This window comes from Galeopterus variegatus, unplaced genomic scaffold, assembly GCF_000696425.1.
Source record: "Galeopterus variegatus unplaced genomic scaffold, G_variegatus-3.0.2 Scaffold5088, whole genome shotgun sequence".
Lineage (NCBI taxonomy): Eukaryota > Metazoa > Chordata > Mammalia > Dermoptera > Cynocephalidae > Galeopterus > Galeopterus variegatus.
In genome coordinates this window covers 112651-130653 of record NW_007731199.1, presented here as the reverse complement: position 1 = coordinate 130653, position 18003 = coordinate 112651, and the positions used below count along the sequence as shown (strand labels likewise).

Genomic DNA, 18003 nt, shown 5'->3' with positions numbered 1-18003 from the left:
GTATGTGGGATCCGAACCCTTGGCGGGAGCGCTGCCACACTCCCAAGCGGCACACTGTAGCAGTGCGCCACCGGGCCGGCCCTGTTTCAAGAAAATTTTTAAAAATCCAGAATACTGGGCCGGCCCGGTGGCGCACTCGGTAGAGTGCAGCGCTTGGGAGCGCGGTGGCACTCCCGCCGAGGGTTCGGATCCCATATAGAGACCAGTCCGCTCACTGGTTGAGCGCGGAGCGGGCGCGACACCGAGGGTTGCGATCCCGTTGCTGGTCGCGGTACGGGCGTGACACGGGCGCGACACCGAGGGTTGCGATCCCGTTACTGGTCACGAAAAAAGACAAAAAGGGGAAAAAAAATCCAGAATACTGACAAGGATTTATAAAGATGATCAACGTCAGAATATTACTTGTCATAAATTATAAACAATCATTAGTAGGTATCAAGAAGACCAAGAGTTTTCCCGAAAATTTCAGCAAGGTCATCCCTCTCTAGACTTACTTCAACATTTTATAGTTCCTCCTTGTTTAGCAAATCTGTGTGTGTTACAATATGTATATATAAATAACATATGTATGTTAAATGTATATATCAATTATGTTATTTATATATTTTTCACTCCCCACTCCTATTGTTGCATTAAGTTCTCAGTTGAATCCCAGTATATAATCCAATCATCTACCAACAATGATTTTTTTGTCCTTCCTTCTAACCTTTACAATTTTCTCTTCCATAACTGTGTTTGCTAATACTTTTATTACAAAATTAAGTACCAATGGCAATAGTGGGCATCCTTGTCATCTTCCTGTCTTTAGTGAAATGCTTATATTGTATCTGTATTAGTTTATGGATTCTTTTTTAAAAATAATCAAAATTTGGTACAGAAAAAGAACAGAGCCACTGAGCAACCACCAGGTCTGTTCTCCATAGGTACTGCCTGTTGGGCCATCTGCCTACCTAGCACTCACTCTCCCCTCCCCCACTCCCAGATGGTTACAGCTTCCAAAGCTTAGCTAGACCTGCACAGATAGAAAGAAAATCAATTCTGTACAGACCAAAGTCCTTTACGTTTGCTTATATAATCCTAGGCATTCTGGAGCTAAAAAGAGGGACTTAACAGGCCACCAAAACCTCATGAGAATTCTAGAGTACAGTATTATCTGCCCGACCTCAAATAAGCAAGGGTCAGAAAGCCAAATTGTCACCTCAGATTATGCCTGGCATACCTAAATTTTAAAACTGGAATAAAAAGAACTGCCTCTTCTCATAGCTCAATGACCTTGGATTTGCTATGAAGATCTACTGTTGCAGCCTCCAGGTACATACTCACAAAATATTCACACAATGTCCACTACACAATTAGCCCTCAGCTTTGGACTTAATATCTCCATCTCTGTTTCCCATGTGTGCTATCTTTAAATTAAATGCCATAACCTTCAACTAATCAAGTTACTGATCTTACTTTCTTTTGTGGTAAAGACTTCAATCTTTTTTTAATGTTGTTCCACTTAAGTATATGATAGAGCAATAACAGCATAAATGTAAGGTTAAACTGTTCAGAATTGGGACACACCACATCAACTCACATTTCATTGTCCAAAGCAAGTCAAATGGCCAAGCCTGGTATCAATGAAGCAAGAAAATATTAATTTTTTTTCTGCAAGGACAGGAAATAGTACCACAATGTACCACAAATGATAAATTATATCAACTGATATTGAACTATCCTTGCATTCTGAAAATAAACTACCTGATCACAATGTATTCTTTACACTTTTAATAGGCTGCTAAATACAGTGTGTGCCAATATTTTATTTAGGATTTTTACATCAAGAACCAGAGAAGTTTTTTAAAAAATTATAAAACAAACTTATACAAGATCTCAAATCAATTTAAGAAAAAGGTGAAAATTAACTAATGTTGACATCTTAAAGTTATCTTTTCCTTCTTTAAGTATTTATTATTTGCTACACTTATGTTTCCCTTTTCTGAAAGCATGATATACAGTGTTATGTTATAAAAGATACAAATGATACATGATACCTACCATCTAACTCACTCATTTTTCTTTAAAAATTTTACTGGACCCATTAAAATTCTAAGCTCTAAATATAACTTTTTCAAACTTCTCCAAGCAGAGATCACAAATACTCATATATATATCAGAGGTTTAAATTTTCTTCCTGACACAAGTTTTGTTTGGTCCATGCTATATTTCTATTTATATTTTTAAAATTTTATTATGAAATAATTAGAGATTCACAAAAAGTTGCAATGATAGTAGTCAGAGGTCCTGTGTACCCTTCACTCACCTTCCCCCAATGCTTACATCTTAAGTAACTACAGTACAATATTAAAATCAGGAAACTGACACTTATACAATGTGCACATATACCATCATGAGCCACATGATGTTTTCCTCAACGACAGACTGCATACACAACAGTGGTTGCAGCAACAGGCTATACCATCTAGGTTTGTGTTAGTACACACTACGACCTTTGTAGAATAATGAAACTGCCTAATGATGCAACATGTTCTCAGAACATATCCCCATCCTTAAGCAACACAGGTAATTCTGTGCCATTTTATCACATGTTTAGATTCCTGTAACTAACAACACAATAAAGATACAGAAATATTCCATTATCACAGAGTTCTCTCATTTACTCCTTTAAAGTCACCAACCACCCCAACATCCAATACTCCTAGCCCTTGACAACCATTAATTTGACCTCAATCTCTATAATTTTTGTCATTTCAAGAATGTGAAATGACATTCACATTTTGATATTGGCTTTCTTCACTCAGCATAATGCGCCCTTGAAATCCATCCAAGTTGTTCTGTGTACCAATAATTTCTTTTTTTCTGTTGATGAGTAGTATTACATGGTATGGTTATACCACTGTTTGCTTAATTATTCACCTACTATAAGACACTTTGCTAATACTTTTATTAGCAAAATTGTTGTTTCAAAAATTTTGCTATTATAGATAAAGCTGCTATGAACAATTGCACACAGGTTTTTGTGTGGAAGTAAGTCTTCATTTTTCAGGGGTAAATGACCAGACTTATAACTGCTGACTAATATGGTTAAATGTATTTTTAATTTAAGAAACTGCTAGACTATTTTCCAGATTGGCTGCACCACTTTACATTCCCAATACTAATATATGAGATCCAGTTTCTCTGCATCCTCACCAGAATTTGGAGTTGCCATTATTTTTTATCTTAGCTGTTCTAATAAATATATAGTGATGACATCTCATTGAAGACTTAATTCACATTTTCTTGATGACTAGTGATATTCAACATCTTTTCATGTGTTTATGTGCCTTCTGTATATCCTCTTTGGTGAAATGTCTGTTCATGTCCTCTATCCATTTTCTAATTGGACTCTTTGCTTTTTAACTGTTGAGTTTAGGAGTTCTTTATATATGCTAGATATGAGTTCCTTGTCCAGATATGTGCTACAAAAATATTTTTCCCAATCTGTAGCTTGGCTTTTATCCTCTTAACAGGGTCCTTCCCAGAAAAAAAGTTTTTAATTTTGATGAAGTCTATTTTATCAATTTTGTTTAAATGGACCATGCTTTTGGTGTCATGTCTAAATACTCTTCTCTAAACCCTAAATCCCACAAATTTTCTCCTGTGCATATTTCTCTAATTTTCATAGTTTCATATATTATATTTATGTCCATTGTCCATTTTGAGTTAATTTTTGTACAGGTATAAGGTTTAGGTCAAGGTTCATTTTTTTACCTACGATATCCAACTGCTCTAGCACCATTGAGACTTTTGTTCTTCCACTGAATTACTTTACTCAGCACCTTTGTCAAAAATCAGTGACTATATGGCTATTTCTAGGTTTTCTCCTCTGTTCCAGTGGTCTGTGTGTCTATCAGTCTGCCAGTACCACGCAGTCTTGATTACAGTAACTATATACAATAGTCCCCTTTACCTGTGAACTGAATTACTTTACTCAGCACCTTTGTCAAAAATCAGTGACTATATGGCTATTTCTAGGTTCTCTCCTCTGTTCCAGTGGTCTGTGTGTCTATCAGTCTGCCAGTACCACGCAGTCTTGATTACAGTAACTATATACAATAGTCCCCTTTACCTGTGAGGGATATGTTCCGAGACCCCCCAATGTGTATTTCTAGGGTAACTAGAATGTTACACGTTTCATAAGCCCTTCTTTCTCCCAAGTAACTCAGTCTGAAGTAATTAGGTGGTCTGAGCAAAACCAGCATCTGCATGGGGAGAGGCTAGAGATTGGTTCCATACAGGGTAGGTGATTAATCAAGCAAGCATACTGATGATAATCAGAGCCCGGTTTCATTCATTCATTCATTCATTCATTCATTCATTCATTCATTCAATTTTATCAATATACAGTGTAGCTGGTTTTTGTGTCCCTTTGCCAATTTCTCCTTTTTCCCCCCTACCCTCCCACCACCAACATCATATCTGTTCACTCATCTTAACAAGTTCAAGGAATTACTGTGATTGTTGTGTCTTCTCCCCACCCCATTTACTTGTTTGTATACTTATTTTTATTAGATCCCACATATAAGTGAGAACATGTGGTATCTCTCTGTGCCTGGATTATTCCACTTAATATAATTTTCTCTAAGTCCATCCATGTTGCTGCTAATGATAGTATTTCTTTCTTTTTTTTTTTTTTTTTTTTTTTTTTTTTTTTTTACAGCAGAGTAGTATGCTCTTGTGCAGATATACCACATTTTCCTTACACTCATCCAGTGTTGGGCATTTAGGGTTGGTTCCAACTCTTGGCTATTGTAAGTAGCACTGCAATAAACATGGGAGTACAGGTATCTCTTCAACATGATGATTTCCATTCCTCTGGGTATATACCCAGCCATGGGATAGCTGAGTCATATGGTAGATATATCTGTAATTGTTTGAGGAACCTCCATACCATTTTCCACAAAGGCTGCACCATTTTGCAGCTCCACCAACAGTTAGGAGGGTTCCTTTTTCTCTGCATCCTTGCCAGCATTTATCATCCTCAGTCTTTTGGATATTAGCCATCCTAACTGGAGTGATATGGTATCTCAAAGTGGTTTTAATTTGCATTTCCCAAATGCTGAGTGATGTTGAGCATTTTTTCATGTGCCTGTTGGCCGTTCATACATCTTCTTTTGAGAAATGCCTATTCAACTCTTTCACCCATTTTTTAATTGAGTTACTTGTATTTTTGCTGTTAAGTTGTTTGACTTCCTTATATATTCTGGATATTAACCTTTTCTCAGATGTAAATTTTGCAAATATTTTCTCCCATTCTGTTAGTTGTCTTTTTGCTCTGTTAACTATTTCTTTTGCTGTGCAGAAGCTTCTTAGTTTGATATAATCCCATTTGTTTATTTTTCCTTTGGTTTCTTGTGCTTCTGGGTTTGTATTCATAAAGTCTATGCCCAATCCTACTTCCTGAAGTGTTTCCCCTATGTTTTCTTTAAGGAGTTTTATTGTTTCAGAATGTATATTTAATTCTTTAATCCATTTTGAATTGATTTTGGTATATGATGAGAGGTATAGCTCTAGTTTCATCCTCCTACATATGGATGTCTAATTTTCCCAGCACCATTTACTGAAGAGGCAGTCTCTTCCCCAGTGTGCAGTCTTGGTGCCTTTGTTAAAGATCAGATGGCTGCAGGTGTATGGGTTGACTTCTGGATTCTCTATTCTGTTCCACTGGTCTGTGTGTCTATTTTTATGCCAGTACCATGATGTTTTGGTTACTTCAGCTTTACAGTATAGTTTAAAGTCAGGCAGTGTTATACCTCCAGCTTTATTGTTTTTGCTCAGGATTGCTTTGGCAGGGTGGGCTTCTCAGGGGTAGGGTCTCACCTGGCTGGGTTTCTGCTCCCTTGGAGTCTCTGGGGCAGCAGGGCACAACAGAGCCTGGTTTCTATAGAAGAAGGGAACTACAAATATAGAAAGGGAAAAAACTACAATAAGCCCTGTAACATTAGACTAGAATTGGAGTTATGAGTGTAAAGTCATGGTGTTCTGTGTCTGTATATATGTAGAAATAAATGTAAACATACATTCCCTAAATCTGGCAACAAGGCTCATTAGAAGTTCAATGGCTAGGGCCAGCCCGGTGGCACACTGGAGAGTGTGCTGCCGGCGCTCCCGCCGAGGGTTCGGATCCCGTGTGAAGACCGGTTCCCGCTCACTGGCTGAGCGCGGTGCGGGCGCAACACCTAGGGTTGCGATCCCGTTACCAGTCAGTAAAAAAGACAAAAAGGAAAAAAAAAAAAAAAAGAAGTTCAATGGCTAATTACAGGACTGAAGCAGGGAAATACAAGTTGAACATGGAACATCTTCTTGAGCCAGAATGTAAAGATGTGCTCAAAGAATGTTAAATGAACACAGAAACCATCCTGAAGCATCTTCCATTGGCCAAATTTGGAAAAATTTAAGCAAATAAATTACAGTAACAGATCAACTATTGACTTAAACAGGAATCTATTAGTTCATAAATAAATAGAGTTTGATGAGGAACAGTCTTAAAGTAACTACCCACAAAATCATTAATTACAAAGGGAAAAGAATAACTTCATAGTGGTGAGGACTGCAAGACACCACCTTAATCAAGGGATCAAAGCTAGTATCACCAGCAATGGGACAAAATGAAATTACATGACACCCAACAGGACAGAATGAGAACACAAGATCACTTCTGTTATTTTCCTGCCAAAAGTTCCTGAGATTAACCTACTTCATGAGTGCTGTGGGTTGAATGTCTTCCCAAAACTTAATCTCCACTGTAACTGTTGAGGGTGGGAAGTCCTATTGTGGTGACTGAAGGCTGGGGTCTTGAAGAAGTGATTAGATTGTGGGATCATGCTCTAGTGAATGGATTAAGGAAGGTCATGGGTGTCGTGGGTGTGGTTTGGAGGGCTTTAAGAGGAGAGTGAATGAGGTTAGTCTCTCTTTGCTTCCACTATCTCGCTATGTGAGACCTCTGGGTCACTGTCACCACCACCAAATGTGTTCCTTGACTTTGGACTTCCCTGCCTCAAAAACTGTAAGCAAAAAATGTTTTCTTATAAATTACCCAGTTCTGTGTATTTTGTTATGGGCAACAGAAATGGACTAATACAATGAGGAAACATTAGATAACCCCAATCTGAGGGACAGTCTACAAAAAAACTGGCCTTTTTTTTTTTTAAAACTTTCAAAGTCATGAAAGTCAAGGAAAGATGAGGAACCACAGTATCCCAGGCTGAAGGCAACTAAAAAGACATGACAACTAATCTGAAAGCATGATTCTGAACTGGACCCTTTGGGATCCTTTAATTGGCATAACCTAAAGAGAGTTTGAGGACTAGATGGTGGTAAAGTCACGATGTTAATTTCCTGGTTTTAATGGTTATAATGATTTATGAAGCATGCTTGTTTGTAGGAAACACAAACTAAAGAATTCAGCCATGATGAGACATCTTATTTGCAACTCTCTCTCAAATGGTTCCCCAAAAAACAGTTATTTACACCACTCTTGCAACTTTCCTGTAAATGTGGCACTGTTTCAACTATGAAATTAAATGTGTACGTGAACATAAAATGACCTAGTGCAATCAAAAGTAAACTATTTAAAAAACAGAACTCAGAATATACGTATGTACAGGAAGAAAAGTAAACTTTGGCTTCATCAATTTACTAATTTTGGTTATCTCTGTGAAGACTGCATAATTTTACAGTCATATATTATTTTGGACTGATCTAAAGTTACCAGTAAACTAAACTTTGCCACATTAATTCTACACATATGGACATGCCATATGTTCAAGGTTAAATTGTAGCATGTAATTCCTTTGTCACTTTTTATACTGTCTATCCCCATCCCACCCCCACTTGCTAGATTCTATAGTTATGTCAACACAGTAGATATGATAAAGAGATATGGAAATCATTGGGTTAACTTAGTTTACTAAATTCTTGGCCAAAAAATTCCACTTGATCAATCTAGTTGACTTAACTTCCCTAATAAACTGAACTATTTTTGTCAAATATCAATTTTGTTTCATTCTGGGGTTGAATCTGGCCACACAACAAGTAACTGAAAGTCTTCTCTATGTTTGTTTATGTCATAAGACTTATGGAATCAAGTGAGTTAGAACTTAACAAGTTTTTAAGTGTAAGCTGGCTGGTTAAATCAGTTGGTTAGAGTGTGGTAGTGATAACACCAAGGTCTGGGTTTTGATTTCTGAACGGGCCAGGAAAAAAAAAAGCAAGCTTTTAAGTGTTATCTACTGTTCATTTTTTAGTATCTTTCATCTACCAATACTCTTCTAGATCAACTCATATAGATTAGAGTATTTTAGTGATGGCAAAAATAAAATGAAGTAAAAGTAAGCTTATAAATTAAATCTTAATGCCTAGATTTCTGGTTATTGGGATGGATTAAAAAGAGTAGAGATTAAAAACTTTAACTCTGGCTTTACCAAAAACTTGTTATGATCAGAAGAAAGGCACTGTATGTGTATCAAATGAGGGGAAAAAATATCACTGTGAAACCCAGTAATTCATTAATTACTGATATTAGCAAAGAGCTAATAATACAACTTAGTAACGGTTGCATGTCTACTTCTTTCCACAATAACGTAAACATTTACAAAATGGAAAGAAAGTATCTGAAAACTAACATTGGTATATTTTTGCCTCTTTCCCCCACAGTCCCTCAGAAAACAGGAAGTCATGAATTGTCTATCCCCAATATCATCTATGTAGTGGATTGAATTATGTCTCTCCAAAACTCATTGAAGCTTGAACTGGGTCTCCCAAGTTTTATGTATTAGAAACTTAGCAGTCAGGATGGCAGAATAAACGGTCCCTAGCATCACTCTCTCCCATCAACCAACTTACAAATATTAAAAAGCAACAACAGCCAAGTTTGGGCCACTAGAGCTCAGGGGAAGAGGAGGACAGACCTACGGAGTCCATGAAGGCAGGAAAAGCCACAATGAGAGAAAACATCACTCCCACCATTTCAAGCCCAGGCCACTTCAAGGCTGGAGCTGGTGAGCACATGAAGCAAGAGGTGGCAAAAGACACAGCTGTGCCTTTTGTATGAAGTTGCCTGGAGGTGAGGTGGCAGGGGAAAAGAGGGTCTTGGTGGCCCCTAGACCAGCAAGACCATTAACAGGGTTCCCGTGGACCCACATAGGAGCGAGGAGCCACAGAGAGCAGAATAAAGGAGCCACTCAGAGGCTGGTGAGTCATTGCAAGGGACTGGTGCATGGCCTGCCCCATGGGAAGTGTTTGGAGTGCAGGAGATGGGAGAGATGGGCCCGAGGGAACACTGGGGTACAGCATAGACAGCTGATATGTCCCCCAAATGGCACAGGACCACTCAGTGGAGACTGTCAGTGGAAGTGTTTGGAGTGCAGGAGATGGGAGAGATGGGCCCGAGGGAACACTGGGGTACAGCATGGACAGCTGATATGTCCCCCAAATGGCACAGGACCACTCAGTGGAGACTGTCAGTAATATCGAACTGCAAGTGGTGCGGTTTGCTGAAAAGACTCAGGCCAGACCAGAGTTTCCCTACAACCCAAGTATACCAGACCTCATGAGACCCACAAGGTCAACAATTAAACCTTAGCTACACAAAAAGCCTTCCCTAGGGAATCAGCAGCAATGAAGCAATTTAGCTTAGCTCTACTATAGGGCTCCAGTGCTGGTCCCTACAGAAAGTTCCTCCATTTTATAAGTAAGCAAACAAATTTAGTTCCAGTGCAAAGTTTAAGTGGTAGAAACAGTGAACAATACAACAAAGAAAAAACAAAATACCCACAGATCAGAGACGATGTTTGAAATTAACTAGTGAAGGTCTAACACCACCACGGAACACCTATAAAACCTAGAAGGACCAGAAGCCCTCAGGACTTGCAAGCCAGGAAGGGAGAAGGGCTGAGGGCCTCAGCCACGCACCCCTCGCCCCACCGGCATCCGCAACCAGTCCAGGAATGACCACTGAGTCACCACAGGAAGCACCCTGGGTGGGCTAAGGGCCTCAGCCATGCTCACCCGATATCCACAACCAGCCCAGCAACAACCACAGAGCCGCTGCAGGAAGTCCCCCAGGTTCCCAAGCCAGAGTGGTGGGGGGCAAAGAGCCTTAGCCACACCCTTCCAACATCTGCAACTAACCCAGCAATGATCAAGCTGCCACCAGAAGCCCCCTGGTCACCCTGGCTGGAATGAGGGGTGCGTCACAGACCTTGGTCACACACACCCCCTTCCTCCTCCTCTCATCCTACTTCTCTCTCCCTTCCTCTCTCCCCCTCCCCCACAACTGCTCCACAACATCTTAGAATGAGGCATGGAGCCAGGGGAACACAAACACAGCCACAACTAGGCAAGCTGCCACCACTGCTGTGGGGCCCCGCTGGGGTCCTGATCCATGGAGCCAGGGGAAGCTGAACCCAGCTGTAAAAAGAGCACACCAAAAACACCATTTCCACACAGGTATCCCACCAAAGCCACCTGTATTGCCATGGCTGCCACAAAAATGGCTAGTCTCTATAGCAGCAGTCACAGCCACCATGCAGATGGCATGCCAGACTCTCAACTGCATTGACACAAGGAGAGGCACCAGTGGAGAACCTTCCCCGCCCCCCAAGAAAAAGAAGAGGTCCTCTCCTCTTTCTCCACAAAGCATATTCCAGAGTAATAGAAGAAGCATCTGATTTAAAATAATAGGAGAGGACTTGATCACACCTGTCTCAGTACTGGACAGATCATCTAGGCAACAAACCAACAGAGGAACAGTTAATTTATCAGATGGAGAAAACAAATCTATGGTTATTAAAGGAGGGAAAGTGAGGGGAGTGGGGGAGATTGGAGAAGGGGCATAAAGGATAAGTATGATTTGTAACAATGAATATGCTAATAAATAAGTAAATAAATAGAAGAGCAGGGAGTAAAAAAAAAAAAAGAAACTTAGCCCCCACCGTGACTGTTAAGAGGGTGGGAAATCCTATTACAGTAACTGAAAGGTGGAGCCCTGAAGAGGTGATTGGATGATAGGACCATGCAGTAGTGGATGGATTAAAAATGGTGGTCAGGGGCGTGGTTCCAAGGACGTTAAAAGAAGAGGAGAGTCTGTCTCTCTTGCTCTCTCTGCTCCACCATTTTCGCAATGTGATACCCAGCCATCACTGAAGTCATGAAAGAAAGCCTTCACCAGATGTGTTCCCAGGACTTTGGACTTTCTAGCCTCCAAAACTTTAAGCAATAAATTTTGTTTTTTTTTTATAAATCACCCAGTTCCATGTATTTTGTTATAAGCAACAGAATCGGACTAATACAAAAACTTTACCCAGTCATTCTAGAAGTGAAAGATGAATGATATTAAACTTAACTAACTGAACTTTTATCAAACTAAGTGGCAGTCCAGAGTTGAATTAAATAAATGTTTTGTATGCCTACAGCATGCTGGACAACAGAATTAAGTAAGACTCATGACTCATTCCCTGTCTTTAGTGAATTTTGTCTAATAGAACAGAATTAAAAACATTAAAAAGAAAAACAAGAGAAACATCTCCTATACTAACACTACCAAGAGATTAGAACTCTGTGGGAATAGCTCTGCAAATTTTTTCATGTATACATGTGTGCATATATCCAGACATTTTTTAAAATAGAAAAATTCAATATAGTGCTTTGTAATCCTTTTGATTATCTCTATCATTCCATGTGAATTAGTAACCTTTACAAAAAATCACCATTTTTAATGAGCTACATAGTATTTATTGGAGGGATGTATCAAAATTTACCTAACCAATACCCTGTTGGTAAATGATCATGCTTAATTTTTTTAATCAGGAAAAAATGACAGCTAAAATTAACAGCTGTAAACTTGGCCAAGACACTCTAATAAAGCCAACTAATGAGTTCATCTCCAAACATACACACACACAAAATACCACAGAACAAGATTTTATGTCTTGATATTTTTATCATCTCTCCTCTCTCCCTCTGCTTGCTATTGTCCAGGCCTTATTACTTTTAATAATCCAACACAATATTTCTACATAAAACCTCCTGAAGCAAAACATAACCTCTCTACTTGAAAAACACCTAATCCTAATTATTACAGAATAAATATTGCCAATTTATTATTTAATATTTTTGGCATCCAGTTTGGATGATATGGCCACTAATTCACCTCCCAATTTTACCCCCTACTTTCTTGCAAACACCCCCCAGTGAAATCCTAACACAGTACTCAGTTCTCTGAACAGTCTCCAACTTTCTATTACATATACTGTTCGCTCATCTGAAATGCATGTCAAGGAACAATTATTTATAGCTACAGAACCACAGCTCTGAAAGGGACCTTAGAGATATCCTACTTTACTTGCTTTAATTTGCAAATTAGAAACTTTTACCACTTACCCAAGAGCCCACAAAATTCCCATTCTAGAATTCTTTCCATTATACTGTTGATTCTCAAACTCTGGTATGTCCAACAATCAAGTCAGTGAAAACACAGATTCCCAAGCCCCATCCTCAAAGATTTTGCTCTAGTAATTCAGGTTAGGACCAGAACTCACATCTTTTAATAATCACTTCAGGTGATTCTTAAGCAAGGAGTACACACTTCAGATCACAGGAAGTCACAGGAAAGAATGAATGCATTAAGATTAAGTAGACTTCTAGCACTTAGTACACTGTCTGAAAATTTCCATTTCTTCCCCCATATTTGGAACCTCCAAAAAACAGTTACTCACTGCTACTTGTGCCGAATCCATAAATCTCAAACCAAAATAGTCGCTTTCAATAAGGTCCAGGTGGTACATAATCTGATCAAACAGTTCTTGTCCCTTGGCTTTTTTCTGAAATGGCAAGAAAATAATAAATGGCTCATAAGATCAACAAGCCTAAAGAAGATGGTTTTAGTTATACAAGATCTCTTAAAGAAAGCACTACTACTTACAATATCAAAAGTATTACCATATAGCAGATGGGTAAAATACTGTAGTTTTGTAATAAACCACTTAAGGCCATAAGAGAATCTGTTATTTCTTATCAACCAACAAATATTACTTATTTTTAGGGACAATATCTGTACCTAATGCTGTGTGTGTGTAAGGGGAAATTGGTCTTCTCAATTTTTAGAGTCTGTTCTTTAAAGGATCCCATAATGTAACTGGAAAGAAAAACAAGAAAACTTAGAACACTTAAGTACAAATCATGTGGAACTACACTGGCAAATAGATTTTAGAGAAGAGATGGTCACAGACACTAGAATAATCAGTGAAGGTCTTGATGGATAAAAATCAGTCTTAAACTGCAACAGAACGTTAAGGTAGCAAAAATGAAAATGGAAGGTGGACGAGAATGAGACAATGAGAAACCACTGTGACGATGCATAAAACACTGAATAGTGGAGAGAATAGCAAAGAAACTTGTAAAGAAAAAGCAGTTCTCAAAGTGTGGTCTTAGGACCACGGAGGGTTCCTGAGACTCTTCCAAAAGATCCACGATGTTCTAGGATTCTTCTAACATACCTCAATCAAAACAACATACTGTAACACAGTACATGCAGAAGCAGATAATAAGAGAATCCAAATACCTTCTATTAAACCAGACATTAAAGAGATTTGCAAAAGTACATAAACAATGCCACTCTTCTCACTAAGTTCCTTGTTGCTTTGAAATAGTTATTTTTCATAAAAACATACTTATATTAACATACAAGGGGTATGTTGCTATTTTAAATTAACCAATAGATAAATATTTTTAAATTTTTTCAGTTTTAATTTCTAATATGGAAAATATTGATAGATATAACCCACATAAGTGAAAACATTGTTGGGATCCTCAATTTTCACGTATCCCCCATTTATGCCTCTCCACCTATAGAATTATAAATTGTGATTTACAGTATTTCCTATTAAAAAAATAAACATATCATTGGATTTTTAAAAGTCATATCATCAATTTCTGCCTTTTAACTGATAAATTTATTATTTCAACTTGTCCTTTGCTTTTTCTATACTTCTTAACTTCCTTCGGAGATGAGTCTATTCTACATTAAAGTTAAAAGTCTGTTTCAAATATTATTCCTAATTTCTTTGATTTATACAACAAATATTAATAGAACACTTACTATGCACCAGGCACTATTCTAGGCAACTAAACAGGGAAATAAAACAGGTAAGCCCTTGCCTTCAAGAAGCTTACGTTCAAGGGAAGAAAATATATTATGCTAGTTAGTAATAAAGGTTATAGAGAACAATGTAAGGGAATAGAGGATAGGAAATAATATTTGAATAGGAAGACTCTTTTAATAAAGCAGATTTAAAGAGAGATTAAATGAAATAAGAGAGTGAAATACATAATTATCTAGAGAAAATGTATCCTGGGAAGAAATAACAGCAAATACAGAGTCCCCAACTTGGGGTAGGGAAGGAGTTGTGGCATATTCCAGCAACAGCAAGTCCAGTATGGCTAAAGCAAAGTGAACAAGAGAAAGAATGGTCAATAATGTGACAGAAATTTGCAAAAGACCGTGAAAACTTAAACCCACATAGACAAATAATAATACAAACTAATTAAATATTTGAACAACAGAATATTGGAATAATGTTTTATCAACATGAAGAAAAGGAAGGAGATAGTCATTACCAGAAACGACAAAGAAAACTGTTGGTTTTATTTTTATTTTTATTTTTTTCCTTTTTGTCTTTTTTACTGACCGGTAATGGGATCGCAACCCTCGGTGTCGCGCCCGTACCGGGGACCGGCAACGGGATCGCAACCCTCGCTGTTGCGCCCACACCACGCTCAGCCAGTGAGCGGGAACCGGTCTCCACATGGGATCTGAACCCTCGGCGGGAGCGCCACCACGCTCCCAAGCGGCGCACTCTCCAGTGCGCCACCGGGCCAGCCCAAACTGTTGGTTTTAAATCATATGTATAATAAAAAAGCACTGCTAACAAACTTAAATAGAAAGTCCCAAAGCATTGCTAACAAATTTAAATAGAAAATAGCAATTATGCTGAAATTTGCTAATGGCAATCATCCTAAAAGGAACACAAAATATATCTAAACTATGGCAAGGAAGCCACAGAAGTCTTTCTGCTGAATTCACATATCTGGTACCAATCTTACATGCTTCCATTACCTTAATCCTAAGGTGCATTTCTAGAATCGATATCATATTCCATCAACATTCTATATGTGCTTCAAAGAGCAAAGGGAAGCATGGCTTAAAAAATGACTCTCCTTATTCTGCCAATGCATCATTTGCCACCTCTTGAAATACGACACCTGTGTTCTAAGAAGAGACAGAATGAGCTTCTGCCAGCTGGACAGCTACCTCCTCAGAACAAAAACCTTTTCAAGGTAATGTACTGACCACTCATTAATAGAGGCCAATTCTAGGCCAACCAGTAGTGAACACAAGGCATTTGCAGGTTCCTGAAGTTAATAATGCACAATCTAACAAAAATGTGACATCCCAAAAAATAATCTGTCAAAACATCTTAATCTGATTTTTAGGGATAGCATGAATATTTTAAAAACCTTCATTCAGAGACTAGTCTGCAAAACAAAGAACTATATAACACTTCATAAAAATGAGTCACAGACAAGAAGTAAATGCAGTAACTGTAGTACGTTGGTTTCAAAAAGATTTCTGATCCTAACCAGGAAATAAAATGTGTTATCATTGATTGAAAGGTGAAAAAGCATGGTCTTGAAAATATTATTCTGGGTGAGCAAATACCTGACAATCATAATTTTGAAAAATAATTATCAATCTGTTGTATCACACTTGGAAATGGTGTCTTAAATCAAACTGACTTTGTCCCAGTCTATATTTTCTTAAGAATTTTTAATTTCATTCTATACTTAATAGCTTACAGGAAAAATACATTTTTGAAATAATATATCACTCAATTCATCAGTTACTAAACAGACACCTATCATGTGTTAGATGCTAGAGTTACAGATGGAAATGTTCATACTTCTTGCCCTCAAGCAATCACAAAGTTCTTAGCTAAGAACAAATTTACACACAGCTGGTTTAAACACAATAAATGTGTTATTCTTGCAGTATAAACAAAATGTTAAAGAAATGAGGATCAGTTGTTACTTCTGCCTGAAAGTATTGGTTTTGGAGGATTTTATATTCGAAATTGGGCCTGTAAGAGTAAACAGAACTCTGCCACCCTAAATAAAAACAAAATGAATAAAAATATGAAATCTTGACAGCCTATAGTGGAGCTGAGGAAAGAGACTGGAGACAGGCGACAGTCAGAAGACAAAGTGGTAGAAGCTGCCAACATAATCTTCCTAAAATTGCAAAACGATATTACTCTGCTCTTTAAAAGCCTTTAATTATTCCTCATCATCTACAAAATAAAGTGCAAATTCCAGGGCACAAAATAATCTTTCCTACGTGTTCCTTGCTCACTATTACAACTTTATCTCCTGTCAGTCCAGCATTTTTATCTCATAATAATTTCCCAATAAGTCATGCCTCTAAGACTTAGCAAAATACATTTCTTTCTGCTTAGAATGTCCTTCATGCCTCTAATGAACTCTTGACTCTGGCTTCTCAAAAATCAGTACATCTATGTTGCCTTCCAATTATCCCTGAGAGAATAAGTCCTCATTCCTCTGTACTGCCTCGTACCTATAATTCTAGTTAGTATAAAGCCTATGCAAAGGCATGGAGTTGTAAAATTGTCCAGCATGTTTAGGCGAAAGTAAGAGGGTACAGACAGCATACGTGGAATATGGATGTGAGATCCCTGATTCTAGGGTCAATGTCTGTCTTACTTATGTATACCCTTTCACCTTGCAGCTAATTAAAATGAACCAAGTAGAAAAAGAAAAGTAAAAATACAGACCACACAACTCTGGCCCACAAAAATTTTTCAGCTGCATTTACACCAGCACCTGCTACTTACATTGTTCTTTATTCCCCCCTAACAAATTATCCCAGGTCACAACTTCTTTCAGACCCAGTCCTTACTTCACACACACTTTTGTGAAGAATAGGACCATCAAGATATCTTTTCATCAGCCTTCCATCTTTCTCAGCAGAAGAAAGTATTCCTCCTAGAATGGTCCTCCTCCCATCTCTACCTGTGTATATAAAACCAATTCCTGAGGAACACTTTCCCTACTCATTAAAACAAATTCAGACCTTCCCAACTCAGTAACTCTCTAGCTGCTATGCTATTTCCTTCCTTCTTTTTACTGCCAAATCTCATGACAATTCCCCATTTTCCTTTCATGCACTTCCTCAAACAACTAATGAATATTTATTAGATACCTACTATGTGCAAGGGACTATGAACGGTCCAAAAAATATGACTGTCCCCAATAATTCCTTTAACCCTCTGAAATCCAGCTTCCAAACACACCATCCCACTGAGTGCTTTTCTCCACTTCCATTCTCCTATCCTTCTCATGACAGCTGACTACCCTCTTGCGATCTTCCACACAACGATATGACCCCACCAGAGATAGAACTACATTTTACTCATGTCTAATCTTTATTCCCTCCCCTGACCGTATCCATGTTCTAAGCATTCCTTCCTCTGCAATCTCACTGCCACTATTAGTCTGCAGCTCCATCACCTTGTGCCTATTACTATAGCAGTCTCCCGGCTTGCTTTTTTTTCTTATCTGTAATGCATCAAGTACATCACCTCTAAATTAAACCTACGTCACTTTTATGGTTTCTTTTTTCCTCTTTGTTTTTTTTTTGGTGGCTTGCCTGTACAAGAATCAGAACCCATGACCTTGGTGTTATAAAGCTGTGCTCTAACTGAGCTAACTGGCCAGCCATCATGTTTCTTGACTACTAAAAAAACCTAAGCAGACTAAAAAAAACCCAAATATGGGGCCGGCCCAGTGGCGCACTGCTACAGTGCGCCGCTTGGGAGCGCGGCGGCGCTCCCGCCGAGGGTTCGGATCCCACATATAGACCCGTTCCAGCATACTGGTTGAGAG

The 18003-nt window shown here is 38.4% G+C and overlaps 1 protein-coding gene across 2 annotated transcripts in view; it reads right to left on the bottom strand.

The window, feature by feature from the left end:
• Nucleotides 1–18003, bottom strand: part of EPB41L5 (erythrocyte membrane protein band 4.1 like 5) — a 58326-nt gene that overhangs the window by 29910 nt on the left and 10413 nt on the right. For both annotated transcript variants that reach the window (XM_008588893.1, XM_008588894.1), the window contains exon 3: nucleotides 12762–12866. In XM_008588893.1, the coding sequence (XP_008587115.1) occupies nucleotides 12762–12866 (105 nt within the window). The remainder of the gene's footprint in view (nucleotides 1–12761; nucleotides 12867–18003) is intronic.